Source organism: Maniola hyperantus, chromosome 10 (assembly GCF_902806685.2).
Source record: "Maniola hyperantus chromosome 10, iAphHyp1.2, whole genome shotgun sequence".
In the NCBI taxonomy this organism is placed as follows: Eukaryota; Metazoa; Arthropoda; class Insecta; order Lepidoptera; family Nymphalidae; genus Maniola; species Maniola hyperantus.
This window is the reverse complement of record NC_048545.1, coordinates 2,267,272-2,292,824: the sequence shown is the minus strand read 5'-3', so window position 1 is coordinate 2,292,824 and position 25,553 is coordinate 2,267,272. Positions and strand designations below refer to the sequence as shown.

Below are 25,553 nucleotides of genomic sequence, written 5' to 3'. Positions count from 1 at the left end.
TTATTTTATTGGAAATGTAAATAATATTTTCGGAATAGATATTTTATTTATTTCTCACATGCAATTGTAATTTGGAATATCTTTTATCTAAGTGAATACTTTTTTAAGTAGGTACTATATTATTATGAATATAACGAGATTGTCTGTCTGCTACAGCGTCAGTACGGGACGGGCCACTGTTAGCTAGTAGTTATACCTACTATTGACTTATTCCTAGTTCTTGTTGAATATTTGAAATGTGTAAATTGTGTAATGTTGTGACTACAGCAATCCCTGCGACGACGTAAATAAAACAATATAGTATGTTGATGGGCTTCTTTTGTTTTTATGATCTCCCCAATATATTTTCTTTTATTGATTTTAAACTATGTTGTATACCTACTATACGTTTAATACAATATATGTTATACTACGACACATACATACTTAACGTTCAATATATGTACTTATAGTAAACTAGATCATGCCCGCGACTTCGTTCGCGTGGATTTAGGTTTTTGAAAATCCCGTGGGAACTCTTTGATTTTCCGGGATAAAAAATAGCCTATGTCCTTCCCTGGAATGCAAGCTATCTTTGTACCAAATTTCATCAAAATCGGTTGAACGGTTGGGCCGTGAGAGGCTAGCAGACAGACAGACAGACACACTTTCGCATTTATAATATTATAGTATGGATCTGTGATGCTATCCAACCGCAGACTATTTTTCAGCCTCAGACTAAAAGAAAGTTAATTATAGTGCTCGAGAAGTTTGAGAACAAGCCTGGATAAAGCATGATATTGAGAGTTAGAGTAGGCGCGGAATTCACAATATACTTAGCAGAAATAAAAGTCGCTAACAAGTAATCTTTGTTGTAGTGAACAACTAAAAAATTTATAAAAATACTTCATGTTATGTTCGTAATCAGCGTAACTACATTACGTTATAGCTTATTGATAGAGTATAGATGTTACCTATTCATATTTAAAGTATGAATCGTGTCTAATATTTTTTACGGCAAAAAAATGGGTTCAAACAAAACAATAAAATTTATTTACATTTTTTTATTCTATAAAACATTTAATACTTACATACTATTCGTTTGTACATTCGTTTGTTACACATTAAATATTGCCTATTACATAATCTTTTACTCATAAATCGTATAAGTACTTATAATAAATTCAGCTATGGAAGAAGCTTTAGCAGTTCAGTTCACATAACTTAAGACTAAAGAAAAAAGATTTAGAGAAGCCAATTTAAACAAAACCCAGGCATAGATGTCGATTGCGTGACAATGACGTTTCACAAAAGTTTATTGTGGGAATGGCCAAGTAAGTACAATAATTGGCATCTCTTTATGAGCTTCTTTGTTTGAGCTCAGTTTATTTTTTCGTTAGTCTTTATAAATAAATAGAGAGACAACTTTTCTAATACATAAAGAAAACCAATTGCTTCAACAAAAACAATACAATTGTTTGGAAAATACTAATAATATTAATAACAATACAATAATGGTGCTAAACGAAAAGAAAGTTTACTAAACCTAGAAAGTAGGTATTGCAAGAAAATTAGGTTAAGTATTAAACGAGAGAAAAATTTAACTCTTGGACAAATAGTTTACTTCAAACGATATCTCACACTAATGCACTTAATTTTGATAAAGATGTGGCTAAGAGATACCTCGTCTGCACTTTGAAATATGGGTATACGTCACTTTTTAGTTCATAATTTTGTATGCTTGTATAACTTGAAGTTTATGAAATGGTAACTTACTAATACTGATCATACTTCCACTGAGTTTGCGATTTGCGCAATTGACTGTTATCCACTACGAATTAGTTTGGTTTTAGTACACATATCCGCCGCTAGAGTCGTAACTCTGGCTGATAGTGGCTGGCACTGCCGCTGAGTAGCCTCCTCCATGGCCTCCACCACCACCTCCTCCTCCTGAGGAGTATCCACCCCCTGAGCTGTAACCACCTGAACCGCCAGAGCTATAACCACCCCCAGAACCGCCAGAGGAATATCCACCAGATCCATGTCCACCACCTCCTGAGGAATAACCGCCGGATCCACCAGAACTGTGTCCACCTCCTGAGGAATAACCGCCGGATCCACCAGAACTGTGTCCACCTCCTGAAGAGTAACCACCTCCTGAGCCACCGGAACTATAACCACCAGAACCATGTCCACCCCCTGAGGAGTATCCTCCACTAGAACCACCCGACGAATATCCACCTGAACCACCAGAACTGTACCCACCCCCTGAACCACCTGAACTATAACCACCTCCAGAGCCACCCGAGGAATATCCACCAGAGCTGTGACCTCCGCCGCCACCGCTTGGGGCCCCATAACTGCTCGAGGGAGCTCCGTAGCTAGAAGATGGTCCACTGCTACCGAAACTACTACCTCCAAATCCTGAACTACCTCCGCCAGACGACGGAGCACCATAAGAACTAGACAGGGAACCACCTCCATGAGAACCTCCTGAGCCTGAAGAACCGAAAGAAGGCACTCCGTAAGAACTAGAGATTCCACCTCCTGAGCCGGACGACGGAGCACCGTAAGAGGAAGAAATTCCCGATCCAGATGAACCAAACGAGCCTCCACCTCCTGATGAGCCAAACGAAGGTGCGCCGTAGGAACTTGAAGGTGCACCATATGAAGATGATATTCCACCACCGCCGCCTCCGCCCGAACCATGACTAGGAGCACCGTAAGACGAGGAAATGCCACCTCCTGAGCCGGATGAGCCAAAACTAGGGGCGCCGTACGATGAAGAAATTCCACCGCCACCTCCACCACTACCATGAGATGGCGCACCATATGATGATGAGATTCCTCCTCCGCCACCGCCGCTACCGCCATGAGATGGTACGCCATACGACGAAGAGATACCACCGCCGCCGCCTCCACCACCACCATGACCGCCATGAGATGGTGCACCATACGAAGAAGAGATGCCACCGCCGCCACCTCCACCACCACCATGACCGCCATGAGATGGTGCTCCATACGAAGAAGAGATGCCACCGCCGCCGCCTCCACCCCCACCATGACCGCCATGAGATGGGGCTCCATACGAAGAAGAAATACCACCGCCGCCTCCTCCACCACCACCGTGACCACCATGTGATGGTACGCCATATGAGGAAGAGATTCCGCCACCGCCGCCGCCACCGCTACCGCCATGTGAAGGTGCTCCATAAGAGGATGAAATTCCTCCACCACCACCACCGCCGCCGCCGCCGCCTCCTGATCCGAATGATGGAGCGCCGTAAGAGCTTGAAGGGACTCCATAAGAGCTCGATAGTTTTTTAGGAGCTCCGTAACTTGTAGATGGTCCAGTTGGCACACCATAGCTGGTCGATGGGGGTCTAGGTACTCCGTACGACCCGGATGGTTTAGAAGGGGCACCGTAACTCGAAGACGGGCGAGATGGGGCACCGTAGCTGCTGGAAGGTTTTGAAGGAGGTCCGTATTTGGAAGATGGTCGTGGGGCTCCGTATGATGAGGAAGGTCCACCGAAGCCTCCACCACCACCACCACCACCACCGCCTCCTCCAATTCCTGGAGCTCCATAGGATGAACTTATTGGTGCTGCGAACAAGGGAATAGGAGCTTAATTCATACTTCGTAATTTGTCCTCGATTTAAACTGGTTCTTTGTTTTAGTAATCCATACTTCCATACTAATCCATACTAATATTATAAATGTGAAAGTGTGTCTGTCTGTCTGTCTGTCTGTTTGCTAGCTTTTCACGGCCCAACAGTTTAACCGATTTTGATGAAATTTGGTACAGAGTTATCTGACATCCCGGGGAAGGCTACTTTTTATCCCGGAAAATGAAAGAGTTCCCACGGGATTTTTAAAAACCTAAATCCACGCGGACGAAGTCGTGGACATCCTCTAGTGTTATATAATTATATATTTGACTAGTCTAATATTATAAAGAGGTAATGTCGTTAAGTTTGTTTGTAGGGCGTAATCTCTGGAACTACTAAACCGATTTTGAAAATTCTTTCACCAATCGAAAGCTACATTATTCCTGAGTGACATAGGCTATATTATATACACGCGTGCGAAGCCGCGGGGATCAGCTAGTTTTGTAATAAAATCTACTATTGTTGTGTTGGTCTTGATAATAAGAGCCATTACGCACGGTCTACTAGTCGCCCGGCAACTCAGTCGACGTATCTGTAATGTTTATGGACGTTGCCGTGCCGCATAGAAACGGGCGACTTCCATAGAAATTTGGTCGCCGTCGACTCAGTTGCTGGGCGACGTTGCTGAGTGCGTAATGGGTGATTTTACCAAGGGTCTTAGAAATATCTGACTTTTGTCACAAACTGAATAACTCATTGGACATTTGCAATTCATCACGTGCTATTCGGTTAAGATAAATCATCGTGAGGAAACCTGCATGTCTACTTTAGAATATAATATTATACAGGATGTAACCAAAACGCTGGCAAAAACGAAGACAGTACCCGTAGTACAAGATTTTACGTCTCACCAAACCAAACCAAATTCGAGAGTCGAAATACTTCCGCGTTACAGTAAAATGGACCTAAACAGCCTTGAATTGAAGTCAAATATTCAATGCCACTGATTTTAATTTCGCAATGTTTCCGCTTGGAGCGCAGGCTGTAGAAGTGTAGACAAACTTGAGCTTTAAAACAAAGCTTTTAAGATCCAGTTTACTGTAACGCGGAAGTATTTCGATTCTCGAATTTGGTTTGGTTTGGTGAGACGTAAAATCTTGTACTACGGGTACTGGTGATAGTACTGATGATTACTGATATGATACCACAAAAAAACGCGAAAAAATATAATACAAAAATCATATACCTACTGTTGTAAAGGTTTACGATATCTCAGTACCCTTATTATAAATGCGAAAGTGTGTTTTTTTGTTGGTTTTTTGGTTTGTTCTTCAATCACGTCGCAACGGTGCAACGGATTGACGTGATTTTTTGCATGGGTATAGATAAAGACCTGGAGAGTGACATAGGCTTTTTATCCCGGAAAATCAAAGAGTTCCCACGCGATTTTAATAAAAACCTAATTCCACGCGGACGAAGTCGCGGGTATCAGCTAGTTGCAAATAAAACATCCGACTGAAGCTAGAGGTCAACAAACGTTGCGTAAGTAAGCTAACTCGGAGTCAATGCCGCGTTGTAGGCGGGGCATTGACCCGAGTTTTGCACACTATACATATACATTGATGGTTTGAAAACTACTAAGTAAATCACTAAAACTACAAAATGAGGCAAATGGTTTTTGGATTGTGTTTAGGTAGTAACAATAACGCTAAGTTTTTGTTAGCATTCTGGTTACACCCTGTATAATTATTTTGTGCAATAGAAGAACTTCCGAGGTATGTGTAAGCAGAGGCGACTACAAAAGATCCAGAAAGGTCGGAGTGCATCCAAACATTGGGGACAAAGATCTACAGATAGTAGCTTATATAATCTGACAAATGTTTTTTTATTTTGTAACCACTTGATAAAGTAAAAGTCAAGCATGTTATACCATCAAATAATGTGTCAGTGACATCTCGTAAACAAACATTTTGTCACTTTGCACCTAACTTCGAAAAAGTTAGGACTTATGTAATCAATAACTATAAGTACACTATGATGTGACATGAAGAAATGCACAAATAGCCTTTCTATATCCGTATTTTCACGGATTCGGATCGGATGAGTGTGTGATCGCTGTAAGGGGATAAAATAGGGGTTTGAAATTTGAGTAGTCCACGCGGATGCAGTCCCGGGAATAAGCTAGTCTAAATATGTAAAAGGATTGACTGACTGACTGATCTATCAACGCACAGCTCAAGCTACTGGATGGATCGGGCTGAAATTTGGCATGCAGATAGCTATTATGACTTAGACATCCGCTAGGAAAGGATTTTTGAAAATTCAACCCCTAAGGGGGTAAAATAGGGGCTCGAAATTTGTATAGTCCACGCGGACGAAGTCGCGGGCATAAGCTAGTATAAAATAAATACCTTCACGTTTGTTGTGTCTGCGGGGCGTGGCTGCAGCCAGCGTCACCACCAACAGGACTCCCAGCAGCTGGAATAGAAGAAAGAAAGAACTGGTCAAGTGCGCGTCAGATCACGGTACGGTATGGTTCCGTAGCCATGCTAGTTGCTACAAACTTTGGCGGTTAGTATTTCTTAAACGTTAATTTTTTAATCAAAAGCTGTCTTTTGATTTTCTGCAAAAAAATGGGCTTATCGGGGCCTATAATGGGCCACAGGGATAGTTTACATCTTGGGGACGGCCCCTGGATGCAAGTTATCCCTGTGGCCGGTTCCAAATTTTACCAAAATCGGTTAAGCGGATGTGCTGTGAAAAGGTAGCCGACAGACACACTTAAATTAGTATGGATTTTCCCAATTAAATTTGTACGGATCTCGGTATTTATTGACTCGTTGCTTGTAAAGATGCGTCCAGTAGAAAAACAGTTACCTATGTACTACTCGTGCGCAATAAGTTGAGACCTGGGGGGCGGTGACGCCACAGACGCGTGTTTGTACTGTAGACAAAAATCGGAGCGCGTCGTCGTTGCGTGACGTGTAAGCAAGTACGAGACTAAGATGTTGAACCCCCGACCTCCGATTAGAAGGCGGACGTCCTAACCACTAGGCTATCACAGCTTATATTAAAAATATACTTATTAAAATGTATTGAATCAAAATACTTAGATATATTTTTAACTAAGACATCACAATGTGGCAGAAATGCATTCCTATTCATATTTCGGGCGCATTAAAGTAGGTAGATTTTAATAACAAATCCATCTAAGTAGGTACCTATATTATTAACATTGACCATGTAACCAGGTCGGCAACCGCGCGTGCTCTGCGACTCTAACTGCAGCTTTACGCAAACTTGCGAAACTAAATAACTACACTACCTCTCGTAGTCAAGGCAACTCTCAACAACTCTGCAATCCTTTGTGGAAAATTATTAAGGGAACATCAATCTGCCGCAGAACCGATGGCCGATGGGGCAGATGTGTTCTGGAGTGGAGACCGCGTATGAAGCGCAGTGTGGGACGACCTCCGAACCGCTGGACTGACGACAGGAAGTGGGTGGATGAGGAAGGCGGAGGATCGTGTGTGGTGGCGTGCTCTTGGGAAAGATGTTTATACAATGTATTTGACTATAAGGTTCCTCCCAACCTTTTTAGGCCACGGTGGCGACCAATCTTCTCATTGCCCATTTGCGCGAAAGTTATTATAGTTATCCGCACTTGGCTAAAGTTAGGAGAGGAGATCCGTGATCAATAATGAGCCGGCGATGAGTTGATGATAATATGAGTAATAATATAATAATGAGCGGTAATCACTTAACAACAGGTGACCCGCCTGCTCGTTTGCTCGATATATCTATTAAAAAAAAAAAAAAATGATGTTTAATCAAAAGTAGTATAGTAATACTAGAATGTCAGTTCATCGCCATCCCAAAGAAATGCCACGATCAAAGGAATCTCAATTCATCCTAATACAAATTCTCTCGATCTCCCAAAGGCAATAAATTGTAAACAATGATATTAGAAGAAAATAGGTAGATACGTTATACGCGGACCGCAAGTGGCACGTTAAAACTAAGCTAATTAGCAAACCTGAGCTCAGTCGCCCGCTGTCGTCGCGCTATCGATGACGTCGTTGATAGTAATGTGTATTTTATTTTCGTCTCCCAAAACAACCGAAAATGCCGTCGTGTGTGATGAGATTCTGCACAAACTACACAAGCAAGGTTTCCAAAAGTCAAGGAATCACATTTCATTCGTAAGTAAAACTATTTCTTTTATATAATTCGTATTTTTCACTTATTTAACAATAACAAACTCGTGCACGTTCGTGTAAAATGCAACTCATTGCAATTTGTACCTTATGTCACATGCCATAAGTACGTATCAAGTTATCGTTGTACGTATTTTAAAGTTTCCGATCAAAGAATATAAAATAAACAGATAGGTCTCTTCTGAGTATTGACAATTCAAATAGTGTGCATATTTCCTGTTTTAGGGAAGGATAAATTAACTATGGTCTAACATCTTTTTACGGTCCACTGCTGGGTCTCTTCATACAATGAGGGAATTTTGGCTATGGGTATGTAGATTGTGTAATAGTAAATATTTTCAAAAATAAAAAATATTTTCATTTCACATTTTATTCCTTTACCTACCTTCCCGCGGCTTCGTCCGCGTAAAATTTAGTAATTTTATTTCGACTTCTCCATGTATGGGAGCCCCCTTTATTTAATTTAATTTAATTTTTATTATTTTTATTATAGCGGCAATAGAAATACATTCTGTGAAAATTTCAACTGTCTACCTATTACGGCTTACGAGATACAGCCCGCTGACAGATGGACGTACAGACAGCGGAGGCTTAGTAATAGGGTCCCGTTGGCACCCCTTGCGAGCGGAAGCGGAAGCGAAGCGGAACCGCGGGAAAAAGCTAGTTCGTAATATATTAAATACCACAGTATAAGGTTTTTATTTTACTATACAACTACAGTGTAGGCATAAATCGGCATTAGCCGAAAAGACTTTACTGTTTTTTTTTTCTTTGGAGTTTCTAGTTTACCGTCTCGTCCCGTCTCTTTTACGCTCGCATTATTAGGCATATATCCGTCCTTCTTCCACTCTTCTGTGCAGGACGAGGTAGTGCAAAATATAACCGTCTCTTTTTCGTGCGCAACTGAAGCTGAGGTTATTAGTTCACCGTCCTTTACTCTCTGTTGTGTGAGGTTAAAATACTATCTATGCGTTTATGTGTGTTGAGTCTTTCGGCGCTGACGCAGCGTGCCATTAATAAACATCGAATTTGATATAAGTAACCTATCTACCTCTTTTTCTTCTAATATCATTGATTGTAAAGATAAACAACGTGAAACCGCATTATCGCTCACGTAGTGCGGACGTCCGCCGCGTACGAAATGTCCGTAAACAAGGCAAAATACCCGATTATCAGGTAAACCGCCAATTTCACCCGATTTCTCGCCGTTTTATCTTCCGCCGACGTCAGTGGAATCTTAATTACTTATGTTTAGAAGTTTGATGAGTTCCAATATCCTCAGAGGCGGATTAAGTCTGAGATTATAGATTGCACTCTGACTTTGCTCAGAATTAAGAGTGAGTTAAAATGAGAAAGATTTATGTGAGAGATATAGGTATACATCTGTCTCGTTTTAACTCTGTCTTAAGTCTATAAGTAAATTGTCAAAGTGCGCTCTTCATTCAGCATAGATTTCAGCCTAAGATCGTCAGAGACGAAAATGGTGGCGGCATCACTAAATGAGGCCCCGTTCTCTCTTATAAGTATGTTCAAGAATTTTTTGACCTGGGTCCTCCCTCACCTTTCTACTATCGTACAAGGCATCACCAGGTTCTGCACCCATACTTAGTCAAAATTCTACGGAAACGTAAGAAGCGATTTGCCTCCTCGTTTCTAATTCGAACCACCAGGATATAGAACGCCTTTCCGGCATCAGCTTTACCCTCCAATTTTAACATGGGTACCTTCAAGTTAAGAGTGAATACGCATTCTTCTAAGCAAGCGCACTCCATCTTAGGCTGCATCTTGCCATCAAGTCTGATTGCTACCAAGCGCTAGCTAGTTTAAGAATAAAAAACGCGTATAATACATCGATATAAATGACAAGATATGCCCAAGCGAACAAAATTTTTCACGTTTTTGGAACTAAATAAATCAGCGCCACATCTCAGATACTAATGAACGACCCGCTTGAAATCCAGACGTCACCGAGGTTGCATTGTTGCTAAAGCACCACTGAATCGGTGCCATTTTGTTTGTTCAATAGCCCTGCCATACGAAGTAATATATAAGTCAATGGTATAATATGACTCCCAATCCGCACTTGGTCAGTCCCACTATGGTTTCAATATTATTTTACGTAAAAAATAAAATTATATAGAGTTAATATTATATGGATAGAACCTGAAATATCTATACGCCTATTGGCCAAATAGACGTCTAGCAATAAGATAAAAATAATATTTTCAATAACGTAATATTGACTGAAACATCGAATGGCACTTTTGGATATTCCCTTTTACATAAATAATGTATCTAAAAGCCAATATGGACGTCCTATATCATACTCATAACTCATAAGTCACACAAAAACGCATGAAAAAAACCGACCAAGTGCGACTTAGTCTCACCCTTCGAGGGTTTCGTAATGCTTGGAATTATAATTAGTTTTTTGGTTAATCTCAATAAGTTTGTAAAGAAATCAACAATAAGATTTCTAAAACCGTCTCCTCTCAGAGTGAAAAGGGGTTTGGCCATAGTCTACCACGCTGGCCATGTGCGGATTGATAGACTTCACACACCTTTGAGAACATTATGGCTCACGATGTTTTCCTTCACCGATAAAGCAAGTGATATTTAATTAATTAAAACGCACATAATTCCGAAAAGTTAGAGGTGCGTACCCGGGATCGAATCCCCGACCTCCGATTAGAAGGCGGTCGTCCTAACCACTAGGCTATCACAGCTTCGGATCGGATGCAGTGCGTAAATAACCTAAAGCTTCAAGATCCTTGACTTCGAAGGAAGCAAAAAACGTAAGATAAGTATTTTGTGCGAAAGATTAAACAGAGCTTTAAGTAGGCATCATTAAAAGATGTAAATATAAATTGCTCTCCGTCCTCGAGTTTTCCGAATAAAATTATTGGAGTTCTGTATTTCTTAGGATCGTTTCCCGAGCTATTTCAGTACGCGCTGCATTGTCTCTGGCCATTTTAAATGCTCTTTTGAACTTTTTTGTACTTTGTTCCTTCCGTTCTTGTTGAACAAAGGTTATTTAAAAATTCTTATTTTGGTGTTTTCTTAACTTTTTTTAGATAACAGTTGTGAAGATAGCTTAGAAATAAAACTTAAACTACTACTTACAGCCGTACTCAGAGTCGCTTAATGGTTACTTAAGTTTAGTTAAAACGAGACAGAGCTATATCTCTCACATAAATCTGTCTCGTTTTAACTCAATCTTAAGTAACGATTAACGAATCTGAGTACGTCTTTTAGACTAATACTAAACCTAAAGATTACCTCTTTATAATATTGCACTTGTAAAAGTGTATTTGAATAAAAATTCATCAGTTTGTAAATTTGGATGTAAGGGGTAATCACTGGAACTAAGGATCCGATTCTGAAATGTTTTGAATTGATAGATGCGATATTATCTCCGATTGTTACCCCCCGTATCCGGGCCCGACAAACTACAAGTGGGAACTTGTAGTTTGTCGGGCCCGGATCGGCTCGAAATCGGAAAATCGGAAAATCGGATGTTAATCGGATTTGGATCTTGTAACGGTTCATCAATGTCTGGCCCCAACGATATATGGGAGATGGTCAGTCTCCACACTTAACTGGACAGAACTAGTGTTAGATTAACCTTTCGTCAAAATCGGTTGAACTGAATATGTATCGTGAAAAGGTAACAGGCAACACACATTTTATAAATGGATCAATATGGATGTTTCTTACAAATAGTGGTTTCCAGGGTATTGCCTTTCAATTAATCAATAGCAATACCATACATAAAGATATACCTAGTGGACTAAGAGCCAGCGCGTGCCAGAGCGTCTTTATTTTATAAAAGCTGAAAGTTTCTCTGCGTATTGTCCCCTACAATGCGAGGAACGTTTATTTGGATCATGGTGGCTTTGGAAGATAACAGGTAATAAAAAATCTTACTTGAACGTAAAAAGTCTAATTTTTTTATATTTTCTTCAGAATAACTAGTGTTAGAAATGCATTGCCAGATTTGTTACACCTTTATTACCTCTATCTTACAAAGTCACCATGATCCAAACAAACATCCAAATAAACGTTCCTACAAGACGTGTTGGAGACAATACGCTGAGAGACTTTCAGCTTTTATAAAATAACGAAGGTCTGCCACGCGCTGGCTCTCTCTCTATAGGTACAGTTTATTCTTCGTATTAGTTCGTCGATTAAAAGAAATTCTGACAGTTACTGATCACCTGAACATTATTTATTTAGCTTTGTTGAAACGGCAAGTAGGTACCTACCTACGCTATTTCTTACTAACTATTGATTTATACGATTAATTCAACGGAATGAAGTTTTAATTATGTAACTTACTGCAGTACTAGGCGCATTAAATAAATCAGTGCCAAGTTAAATCTTTGGCAAATATGAGAAATAAGGACAATATATCACAGGCAAATAAATCAGATCAGAGATTAGGGCACGTAGACGAGTCACTCCGTTCGCGTCATGGGAACCAGGTCACATTTAATGGCGGATTTAATGAGTTCATTCATGTCATTAATAATTCCAGTAATCAGTTTGCTATTAGGGTCACTGAACTTGATGTCATTAAGGGCTGATTTTTCAATCGCCGAATTTCACTGATTGATGAAAACATTTGTATTGATTTCCAATTCTGTGATAACATGAAATTTATTCATGAGTTTAAAAATATTTTGATGAATAAAAAATCGGCCATAAGTGAAAATAGACGTATCAAACCATCAATTAAAGATTTCACTCCATTGATATCCACTATTAATGACGTTTTGATAACAAAAATTAGTTAATTATTGAGAAAATAAAAAAAAATGAATAAAGAAAAGAGAATAAGAATTACAAAAGATCTTCTTTTGTTATTAGCGTCTCATAATTAATCAATTCCATTGTGTGAAAAAATGGACGTATCAAAGGCAAATTAATCAGATCATAGATTAGAGCACGCAGAGGCGTCTCACGGGAACCGGGAGCAACAATGGCATATGTAATGTACCTACCTAATGTATGCAACTAACCGGTATTGTTCTGAATTGTGCAAATAAAAGTAATATTAGTAAACAATAGTAGTAGAAGATTAAAGATAGGAAACAAATAGAATGAGATAACGTGAATCTGTGCAGGATATTGCCATCGAATGATAATGTTATCTTAAAACCCATAAAACATGACTTTCATCTGTTTTTTCTGTTCCGTGACTTTCATCTTGGGATTTCCGAAGCAATTTCAATATTACTTTGGGGTTAAAATTAAAGCATTCTACTGATTTATTTTTCCGCTAGTAAGTAGAATTTATGATATCTACATATTTTTGGTAAAATGGAATTTTAGAATAATTTTTGTATGGTATCCAATTAAGAATTTGATTATTGCTTGAAAAATTTCGGTTCAAGGGTTGGTTAAAATTGGATTTGTCAAAGAAGAAATAGCTTGCAGAAATACCACCTGTCTCTTAATAATACCCAGACATAATTCATGTGCTTAGGTAAATGGATACTATTGTTCTGTATTGTGTAAAACCAATTTGCTACACCACTTTATTTACTCCACGAAGAGATCCCAACGGGCATGACAAAAGCGATTACAATGTTAACATGCATGTCTAGTACAAAAGTAGTGCGGTCTACTTTAAAGCTTTATTCTGATTTAATTTTGTAAGTCATTAGTCAATACAAAGAGTGCTATCATAATTGATAGTTGTAAGAATTATTGTATGTTTAACTTATTGAGTGGGTAATTAGTTCTTGAGAGAAAAAAAATATACAGAAAAGAAAATATCATAATTATTAGTAATCATTATTTTAATTAATAATAACATCTCTCAGCATGGTACACAAAAAACTGATTCTTCTGAACTAGGAAATTATAAAAGTTACCTAACCAACACAACTGACAGTGATAAACATGTTAATTCCTTAATTAAGAGAGCGCGCTGTTAGCAATAAAAACAAAGATAATCTTTATCGTATGATAATTCAATAAAGCTATATTTTATGGGTTCTCACGTTCACTGTCAATTGTCAAAGTGGTGAACGAAATGGTTTTTTAGAAGGAAGCAATATAAATGCACGGAAACATGCACAATGCGACTTGAACTTTCGAATAAGATCAAATGCTCGATTGCGGTAAAATGACAGCTACAGTGTCACGATCGCAATCACCTCTGATTGGTTGACGCTCGTTCGGTATTAGTTACAATGCATTGTTGCAACGAGAATCACACAAATTCAGCCAATCACAACTTTTTTGCCATTTCGACCTGTCGCGTATTATAGTGATCGCTTCATATTATGAGACGATTATACTATTACCTATCGTTAACACTTTGACAACACATTTTCCATTTATTTGTCGCGATAGATATAGGAAAATAGGTACTTGAGTAATAGATATAGATACTTGTACATGAGCATATTATTTACTTTTACTTTAGCTCTTTTGAGTTTTGACTTTTGAGATCTGGAGGCGTTGTAGTTGTATACTAAGTACCTATAGTACGTGACAGGTCGAAAGGCAATTGGGGTCTGAGGCGGGGTGACGACCCGTACGCCCGCACGTCACTTATACTATCGCGCATCGGGTTAGTGCGGGGGTTGTGCGGGTGTGCGGGGTGTTCCCGCGCCTCATACGCCTCACACCCACATATTACTTTCCTTATGAGAGCCAATACATGCAGTTCTCAGTCATTCTCATCCATCCACATCCTATTTCTTCCTGTTAGCCTCTTTATAATTTATATCACTTGTCGTCGTTGTCGACAACCGAGACGTCCATCAGTCCACAGCTGAACATCTCTTGCAGAAACTTCCACACGCATCAATTTAGTGCAAAAAAAAAACCTCTAAAAATAATGCTATCTCGAGGAACTGAAGCATAGCTCAAGAGATTAACAGCTGATTACGATTTCTAAAACTACATTTTATTGTACAGGTATTACAGTACAGTAGTCGTTAAGAAAAACTCTTTCGGTCGCTTTAATGTTACGTGTCTCAAATGTCATGGGTCATTATAATCTATAGACATGATTCTGCAATCTGCACGTATATTTAACCTTTTGCAAAAAGTAATCCATTTAACCATTTCCTACTCTATTGAAAGCAATGATGGCTCTACGTAATGGAGCTACGAACTTGTCGCCTTTCACTCAGTGTAGTTCGTTTTTTAGAAACAGTCAATTTCCTCTTGGAGTCTCAAATATAATAGGCATAATATTTTGATAATAAACGTTTCCTTAAAATTAAATATTTTTAGTCTTTGAATAACAATAATTATCTTTGGGACAAAAAATTATACTGCAGAAACTTACCACCGATGACAGATTTTTTTCGAGATTTGTACGTTTTTCAAAATTTTGGAACTACATTATATAAAAATTTCAGAGACGTTCTCTGAAAATCGTCCCACAGCGGGTAGCATTGTATTTAAAATGCAAAAGTCGCGGGATATATTGGTTAAAGTTATAACAAAACCAAGAAAATATTCATCGCATAATTAACATTCAGTAGGTAGGTGGGTATGTGTGTCGTAGCAATTGGCAACAAACACTAATTTTATGCGAAATTCCTAACATTTTGTGCTTCATAATGATAAATAGCGTGATATAAGTCATAAGTCATAACTCATCATAATCAAGTGACTATAGCGAAAGTAAGAGTTACATTATTTACGATGTTAATGATGCTTTTGATTTTAACGGTATACATTGACCCGTTTGTAAGAGGAACTGAAATACGGGTTAATGTTAAGCCGTCGATGTATTAAAAGCTTTAGGTCAAAAGTTATGTAATATTTGTAATGGATGTGTGTAAACTACGATATGACCGCGGTTTTTTAGAGTATGTGACTTGTGACTTTTGTAGCCTTTTTCTTTGAAGTGCCTTTAAAAGATTTGCTATACGTGATGATGTGAATGGGCAACTTTCGCGACTCTTGACAAAAAGGTTAAGCTGACTATAATGCGAGGGTTTTTGTAATAGATGCTCGCAAGAAACCTAAAGATAGAACGTGCTAACTGCTAACGTGAATGAGATAACTACAGCCTACATAGATAGGTATTAATTTTGTTGGCAGACTGGAAATATCACTTATACTATACTAGCGACCCGCCCCGGCTTCGCATGGGTGCAACGTAGATACTAATGTGGGGTCATTGAGGTGTCATTGCCTCGGAAACTCTCAAATAAGAGGATTTTTTTCCGACCTAATTCACATTATTTCAATTTCTCTAGGGATCTCTAATTTTTAAGAATTAAACTATAGCTATAAACCTTCCTCTTGAATCACTCTATCTATTGGTGAAAACCGCATTAAAATCCGTTGCGTAGTTTAAAAGATCTACGCGTTCATACATACATACATACATACAGACGCGGGAAGCGACTTCATTTTATACTATGTAGAGATTTATAGGAAGGCGATGGGTCTTTCTCAAGTCAAAGTCAAATAGGTTTATTTCAAACATTTTATTTGACCCGCCCCGGCTTCGTTCCCTGGGATGGAATTTCAGAAAATCGTTTCTTGAGTCTACATTATAGAGAAAACTCAACTTTCCATGCAAAATCTTAAGTTTCTAGATTCACATGTACGTCTATATGTAAGTAATTAATTAAGTAATTAATTACTAACTACTACGGTACTACCACAGCTTGTACTACTTATCACTCATTTTAAGTTTGTTTATACCTACCTATTTTATGCACAAGATGAATAAAATAGCTTTCTTTCTTTCTTTTTCTTTCAATCAATAAATTCACCATGATGTGCTCATGTACCTACATATAGTATAGGTAAATATTATCATCGCAGGTGTTCTTCAAGAAATTCTACAAGTGGAAAAAGTGATTTTTCTAATAAAATCGACCCAGAGTTCGGCCTGGTCTTATTTGTACGAAGAAAAGGAATGTGTGATTTATGACTCATTTAGATTTTATTACCTACCCATGATGCTACTTATAGTTAAAACTTGTCAAATTCTGAATTTGTATTTGCATTAAAAGATTACTGGAAAAGAAGTGAGACAAAGCTTCGCACAGTTTGCGAAGGCTTGATCTAATTCGGTCTCATCTCAGATTGCTATTCAAATTCGAACATCAAAGGCGGTGTAGGATTCAGGTAAATTGGAAACTTGAGTGGGGAATATAAATATTTGCCTCCAGTTAACAGTGAAAAAGAAGTCGTATTTGACTCCAATTTTGTTTTGTCCTATAACGACAAATAAAAGAAGAATTGCAAAATGGCCACCATGAAAATAAAAAATAAAAATAAAAATGTTATATCTAATACGTTCTTGTGTGAGTTTTACTCACACTTGAGTATTACAATACTATTAGCGATAGATATTTTTAAAAAATTTAGTCTAGTTTTAATCAAGAACCTTATTCATTATAGACATTTAAAACTAATATTGGATTCTAGGTAATATATAGGTATTGTAGGTATAATCTAGTAGAGTTTGCCCTGGTATTAAATCCTATTGTGCTTAAAGAAAGGCGAAATCTCTCGCGTCGTTAGTGAATGGGAACATGAAGGTTTTGCGACAATCGCGCCGGCTCTGACAAAAAGACGACAAATGGTATCCACACGGCTAACACGGGTTCAATTTGTTGCATGTTTTAATGAAACTGCCAGTATTTCTAGGTTCCGTACCTCAAAAGGAAAAACGGAACCCTTATAGGATCACTTTGTTGTCTGTCTGTCAAGAAACCTACAGAGTACTTTCCGTTGACCTAGAATCATGAAATTTGGCAGGTAGGTAAGGTAGGTCTTATAGCAGACATTAGAGGAAAATCTGAAAACCGTGGTTACATCACAAGAAAAAAAATTTGTTCATGAACAAATATTACTATTTTCGACTTTCAAAGTAAGATTGCTATACCAAGTGGGGTATCATATGAAATGGCTTTACCTGCACATTCTAAAACAGGCATTTCATTTTTAGGCATAATAGTTTTTGATTCATCGTGCAAAATGTCGATAAAATATGATTGTAGTACGGTTTGGTAGCCTCTACAATATCTTTTACTCCATTATTTAACTGGAGATAGGCAGTGAAAACTATTTTCAGTACAAATATGGGATACAATTTCATAAATAATTTGATAGTATGTGGGAAGATCATTGTTTATTCTTTTCACACAAAACAATCGCAGACTCTCTGACGGAGCTGACGGATAACTAATTCATTAGATGCTCGATCGTGTCTCGACTCTCGAGTCAGTTTTGCGTGGATACTAGAAAATAATAATATCATGTACCTATGCGACTTCATCCGCGTGAATTCAGCTTTTTAAGAATCCCATGGAAACTCTTTGGTTTTTCGGGTTAAAAGCAGCCTATTTATGTCCTTTCCCGGGATGCAATCTCTGTACTCAAAATCGGTTAAGCGGATGGGCCGTGAAACTCTAGCAGACAGACTATACTTTCGCATTTATAATATTAGTATGGATCAATTATTTTCACCAACTTTTGCCAAGGTCTTTCTCATCTTTTGTTATTCAGATGCGCTTAAAACGCTGCCTTTATAGATTTAACTTATATAATACTAGATAGATGATGATGAAGTCGCGGGCATCAGCTAGTAAATAATATCGGCCAAGTGCGAGTCGGACTCGCGCACGAAGAATTCCGTACCATCTGTATATATAAAAATGAGTCGCTGAATGTGTTGCTGATCGCAAATCTCGAGAACAGCTGAACCGATTTCGCATATTCTTTTTTATAATTTCCTTGAAGTACGAGGATGGTTCTTACGGAGAGAAAAATTTAAAAAATTGCCTGAAAAAGAATCGACTGTTAGGCGGTACGAAGTTCGCGGGTTGAGCTAGTTATTTATAAAAACGGCAAAAAAATCATGTCTGTTGTATGGGAGCTCCCTTAAATATTTATTTTATTCTGTTTTGTAGTATTCAACTTTCTATCACGGTTCATGAAATACAGCCTGGTGACAGACGGACAGACAGACGGATGGACAGCGGAGTTTTAGATTTATAGGGTCCGTTTTACCCTTTGGGTACAGAACCTAAAAATAGGATGCAATACCTCGTCACCCCGCGAGAGATGCGCGTGCGCAGGTTACGTCACGCCCGCGGCGGAAGTGTGCGTCAACCTTGACCTTCTTAACCGCTTTCTATTTGTGCCTAATCACCTGCTTTGTATTGGCATACACGAGTAATAAATAACTATACCAACAAATTGGTTTTGCGAATTCGGTTATCTATCGATTTTTGCGTGAAATGTTATGCATACCTATTATGCAAATAACTTAATCGAGTTTAACTAAATCGCGCGTCGTCACGTGTAACTTTGTAACGTGTGTGATTTTGTAACTTTTGGAAAAAATTGTAGACTTTGCAGATTTTTGCAGAAACGCAATGCAAATTCCGATTTTTATTTTAGTATATATATAATTGGCGTTAAAATCTTGTCAGTTGATTCATATTTTTAGTTCGATAAGTAAGTATGATTCGTTTTTGTTAAGTTTTACCTATATAAAGTAGGTTATCAAAGTTTAAGTCAGATAGTATTTATTGTACATAGTAAAAAGTATGTAACATTAAGTAGATATAAATAATTTAACTTAACTTAGCTATCGCATTAGGTTAGCATGTAATGATAGTTTTAAGTTGTCTAATAAAAAAAAATTATATTAAAAATTCGTAAGTCTTATTCGATTTGTTTGTTGATCTTGACTAGGCTATTTAACTGTTTAGGCTAGGATATCTAAGCTTGACTGCGATCTCATATATCACGATAACTGTCGACACTCAGTGTTCGTTAAACAAACACCTTTCCATGCTACGTATTACCTACCGACAGCCCTCTATGCAGAGCATACGTATGAAGAGTACCGGAAGTCGGAAGTCCACATAAACTCAAGAGAGTTTCAGGATGTGAAGCGGAAAAATGTACAATTATTATTTGGTTGAAATAAAGAATTTAATAAAAATAATAAAAAAATAACCGGTCAAGTGCGAGTCAGGCTTGCGCAACGAGGGTTCCGTACTACAGTCGTATTTTTTCGACATTTTGCACGATAACAAAAATTATGATGCATAAAAATAAATAAAAATCGGTTTAGAATGCACAGGTGAAGTCTTTTCATATGATACCCCACTTGATATAGTTATCTTACTGCGGCAGTTAGACTCAAATCCCTAATTCTTAGGGATAACGACTGCTACTCAAATCAAAACAGCGACTTTTTATCATCATCCCAATTCTTCTAATCTCGGCAAGCATAGGCTGGATAGGTATAGCACGGGCATGGTCGTGACGTAACTTGCGGTCGCAGCGTGGTGACGCAACGATTGTGCGGCATCTTGCGGCGTGTGACGATGGCCTTACCGGTGTAATTGTCTGGGGCGACCATTTTTACGGACAATGTCGCACAGTTCCGAAAATCTACGAGTACATCGGCTTTGGCTCGTATAAGATTTTTTTTGGAGACAAAGCGATTTGTATAGATATAAGCAAACAAATACAACGTGCCCACGCGTTATTTTTGTGTTTATTTCAATTCAATAACTCTGATAGTTTATAAGTAATTACCATTTAGTGATGTAAGGAGTTCATGCATAAGGAGAAACAAAAAAAAACGTAAAAAGAAACAAAAAAATGTTTTGGGCACATTTGTATGTTTTGTGCGGGGACTAAAATCCGTAAGGTCGTACAAGTTCAGGTTTATTTACAACCAATAGAAAATTATCGTACCGTGCGCAAAAGTTCCCTTATTTGGAGCTAAAATAGCGTTAGTACGACAAAAATTACTAACTATAATTGGGCCATTATGAATATGAATATGAGCCATTATGAATATGAGTCATAAATCATTACGATCATATGGATGCGAGAATGCCGCAGATGTCGATGTTGATAAAGGGATGCCGTTTGGACGCAGGTAGCTGGTAGCTAATTTTGTATTATTTCTCCTCGCTCTTTATAACATGTGATCGACTATCGACAAATCCTTTTTTTACTGTTGCACACAACACCAGAGAATCATGTTCCAGTTCCATTAGGCCTGTAAGTGCGAGCGAGAGGTCTGGTAAAAATGATTCATGACTCCGTTCGCAAGTTCGTAATAGTCCAACTGTGTTTTCCACCTGTTCAAGTCCTGCAAATGATTTGGAAGAGATGGCCACCGCGTAATTGCGCTCATATTGTAGTGTAGAGATGGCTAGATTGTGGTTTATTTGGCACTTTCCACCCAACGGAGAGTGATGAGTGTTATTTATGGTTTTTTTGTACGACTAGAATTCTTACATAGTTTTAGTTAACGACTCTATTTTTTATTTTTTTTCTCAACGAATAGAAAAAATGTTGACATTATGAAATTACCTTTGTGAATTTCGAAGAATGCGAACTTATTTATGACTAGAGGATGCAGTTTGTGTGTTTGTCTGTAAGGTACCTTTTTACGGCCTATCTACTAAACTGATTTTGATGAAAGGTACAGAGTTAGCTTGGATCCCGAAAAAGGACATTGGCTACATTTTATTCCGGAAAATCAAAGAGTTCCCACGGGGTTTTTAAATCTAAATGCACGCGAATAAGTCAGGCAGATCGTGTCATCATCATGATCAACCCATCACCGATCCACTACTTAGCACTTACCTACAAGTGATATTAATTAATTGCTCTAAACGCACTTAACTCTGAAAAGTTAGAGATGTGTGCCTGGGAACAAACCGCCGACCTTACGGATAGGACGCGGACGTCTTAATCACTAGGCTATCAGGGAGCTTTCATCTAGTCAAATAATAATAATAAACTTTAAGCATTGCTTTTTAGGGTTCCGTAGCCCAATGGCAATAAACGGAACCCTTATAGATTCGTCTGTCCGTCCGTATTGACAGCCGGACAGCCGGACAGCCACTTTTTTCCGAAACTATAAGAACTATACTGTTGAAACTTGGTAAGTAGATGTATTGTGTGAACCGCATTAAGATTTTCACACAAAAATAGAAAAAAACTATAAATTTTGGGGGTTCCCCATACTTAGAACTGAAACTCAATTTTTTTTTATCAAACCCATACGTGCCACGTATCTATGGATAGGTCTTCAAAAATGATATTGAGTTTTCTAATATAGTTTTTTTCTAAACTGAATAGTTTGCGCGAAAGACACTTCCAAAGTGGTAAAATGTGTCTCCCGCCCCCTGTAACTTCTAAAATAAGAGAATGAGAAAACTAAAAAAATATAAGATGTACATTGCACATGCAAACTTCCACCGAAAATTGGTTTGAACGAGATCTAGTAAGTAGTTTTTGATTTATCGTGCAAAATGTCGATAAAATACGATTGTATTACGGAACCCTCAGTGCGCGAGTCTGATTCGCACTTAGCCGGTTTTTTTTCCTTTTAGTGATTCCAAAACCATAGTTTACACAATACTATTCAGGACATTTTTACGTACGCTCAAAACATAAATATTATTCTACAGTGACATAACACACATTCTGATCTCACAAGCATTAACTAGAAATAATTCACACGAGCTATATTGTGCTAGCCTGATAGTAAAAACGGCTAAAACACGGCCAATATCGAAATACACCTATGTTTTGTTCATATGGAAATCATGAGAGGAATCTAAATGAGACAGTTTATTTAGTTTTTCAACGATTTACCGACATATTTTTAGATTACTAAATTAGCTATAGGCTTGGAGGTATACCTATAGATGATTATCTATCATCATCATCATTATGATCAACCCATCGCCGGCTCACTACAGAGCACGGATCTCCTCTCAGAGTGAGAAGGGTTTTAGCCATAATCTACAACACTAGCCAAGTACGGATTGACAGACTTCACACACCTTTGAGAACATTATTGAGAACTCTCAGGCATGCAGGTTTCATTTAAATGCAAGTGATATTTAATTACTTAAAACGCACATAACTCCGAAAAGTTAGAGGTGCGTGCCCGGGATTGAACCCCCGACCTGAGCGCACTCTGACTTTCCTTAGACTTAAGACAGAGTTAAAACGAGACAGATGTATCTATATCTCTCACATAAATCTGTCTTATTTTAACTCAATCTTAAGTCTGAGCAAAGTCAAAGTTCGCTCTATAGATCTCAGCCTAAAGTACTAGTAGTTCAAAGGGGAGGAACATGCTACGACATAATAAAATTTAAGGTGGATGAGCTCTTAGCCTGATGAGTTTAAATTCCAAATGTATGAGAAAAGCTTTCTATTTTCTTTAACCGTTTCTATAATTTCAGTCTAACTTCAATTGGTCCCAAAGGAACTTTCGATACGAAGCCATAAAAATAAAACGTGAGGTTTGTCTTTTCTTTGTTTTCTCTGCTTATATTAATATTTTACAAAGTCTGCACAGCAAAATTGCAAGCAGAAAATATAACTCACTAGCTTATGCCCGCGACTTCATCCGCGTGGACTACACAAATTTCGAACCTGTATTTAGGGGGGGCTCTTAAGGTGACGCAGTACGCTCGACCTAACCTGTTTGCTTTTCACTTGACATTGTATGAAAAAGGTGAGAGGCACGATGATTTTCACTGAAATCAAGGGTTTAGGAAAAGTATTTTTGAGAAAAAAATACTAAATGGATATTTGCAAAATAAAGATATTTCAACTAATGAATAAATAAACTATGTCTAATGTTACCTGTTGTAGAATTTTCATACCCCTAATCTCATTTATTTACGCCCAAAGTTGTCATAAATTTAGTGTTTAAATAGGAATCTTTTGAGGCTTGTAACTTTAAAATCAATATTTTTTTCAATGTTTAATATATCAATAAACCTAGATAATGGCAAGACAAACCGATATAATACTTAGTTTTGAGCATACAATATCAAATAATGTTGTAATTACCCTCCTACGTTTGTATGAAGAAAGCACCGAACTGAGCCCACTTAAGTGTGGAATTTTCAAGAATCCTTTCTTAGCCAATGTCTACGTCATAATAGCTATCTGCATGCCAAATTTCAACCCGATCCGTCCAGTAGTTTGAGCTGTGCGTTGATAGATCAGTCAGTCAGTCAATCAGTCAGTCAGTTAGTCAGTCAGTCACCTTTTCGTTTTATACATTTAGAGTAGGTAATATCGCAGTTCCCTTATCCTACTTATTTCAAAACTTTTATGGAAGTTCACAATAATTTTTTGTTAAATCTTCTTCTTAGAAAAAGATAATATTTATTTTCATTTTTATAAATAACAAAATTTAAACATGTACTTACTAAAAGTAAAACGCGAAGTTAAAATGTTATTAAAAAATAACACTTTTTACAAACTCTACCAATATTATGAATTTTAAAAAGTGAAATTGTTTGCCCGCATTACAAAGTTACAGATAAACCATTGACCTAAAAAGTCTAGACACTCTAGACAGGGGTTAGGTCGAAATATCTTTTAATATCTAATATCTATAGCGTGATACAAATGCAATTATTTCGGATAAATCTTCAGTAGCTTAGAAAATATAAGTGTTTATTAAGAAACTAGCTTTAGAAGATTTTTTAAGATGAAAGATTTAGAAAGATAGCTTTAGAAAAAAAAACTACCTGTCTGGAAAAACTTATAAAAATAAAATTAATATCCAAAAAAAATTATACACGACATCTCATCAAATCCATCCTAAAAAAAGTAACAAAATGGAATTAAAAAAATATTTTTTGTAAAATAATCATTATGAATTTACGCACACATTTTGATGATTCAGAAGATGAAAATATTTTTATGTTGCTTACTAATTATATCATACCATTCTTTCTGTTTTGATGTAATGAAAAGCGTTTACTTTGCTTATATTTACGATTTCTTTTCTGGTTGCACTTTGTACTTATTTTTGATCTTTATAATTTTTATAATAGTGTTTTTACCTAGACTTCTAGGAAATTTCTAATTTATGTTAAAAATACATATCAAAGTGGGTTAAAGGCGATACCCAGGGGAGACGCAGGTTCAAATCCTGCCGGTTCCGCTAGTTTTGATATTATGTATTTAAAGTTATTAGATCTGAATATTTTAAAATCAATGACTTACCATAGTTCTTGGGTGCACCATCTTGGATAAGAGTGCCCGCCTTCTGCAACCAAATAGTAGATATATTTATCCACTTAAATATTACTTACTTTTAACACTAACTTTTTCCCACGACTTCGTCCTCATGTAATAATTTATAGCACTCGGGGATAATGTAGCAATGTATCAGTGAAAGAATTTTCAGAATCGGATTATAAGTCCCCTACATCCAAAACATTACCTCTTTTTATATCAGTGTAGATATTATAATTTATATTATTACATGAAAAAATAATAATAATTTCATTGCAATTACTCTGCGGTTGGTATTCTAAAAAACCTTACAATGTTATTTTTCCCCATGATTATGTAAATCACGACTTCAAATTAAAATCGCCTGTGTAATTATAATGCGCGAAGTTTGTTTGACAAATAAATAAACCTTTGAATACAAATACCTAATCTGAACTAATTATTCATTTATTAAATCTTTTTTTTGTACATTTGGTTTTAATAATAATTTAAAGCCTTATTACAAATTGTCATTATTACTATATTTTACATTATTTGTTTTTTAAATAACCTAAGTGAGATAAATAGGAACTCACCAAAAAGTCACCAAATCCTTATTCACACAAAATATCCGGCCACTAAACTTCTAGTTAGATATGTTAGTTTTTTTTAAATAAAAAAAAACGAAAAGTACCGCGAGTGCGCGGTTAGGTACTGTGTGTAGTGCGCAGGCGCATCT

At 37.4% G+C, this 25,553-nt stretch overlaps 2 protein-coding genes across 4 annotated transcripts in view; one reads left to right on the top strand and one right to left on the bottom strand.

Moving 5' to 3' along the window:
- Positions 1-25,553, top strand: part of ChT (choline transporter) — a 447,845-nt gene that overhangs the window by 34,142 nt on the left and 388,150 nt on the right. The gene's annotated exons all lie outside the window — the stretch shown is intronic.
- Muc91C (Mucin 91C) lies at positions 1,035-25,553 on the bottom strand. Of its 2 annotated transcripts, XM_069501286.1 has the most exons (5): positions 25,411-25,553; positions 24,824-24,866; positions 6,002-6,068; positions 2,116-3,585; positions 1,035-2,073 (listed from the first exon to the last, which is right to left on the bottom strand). In XM_069501286.1, exons 2-5 carry the CDS (start codon positions 24,842-24,844, stop codon positions 1,829-1,831), a joined length of 1,803 nt encoding a protein of 600 aa, XP_069357387.1. In that variant the 5' UTR covers positions 24,845-24,866; positions 25,411-25,553; the 3' UTR covers positions 1,035-1,828. The 2 variants fall into 2 exon arrangements, with proteins under 2 accessions (XP_069357387.1, XP_069357386.1); XM_069501285.1 differs by having other exon boundaries at positions 1,035-3,585.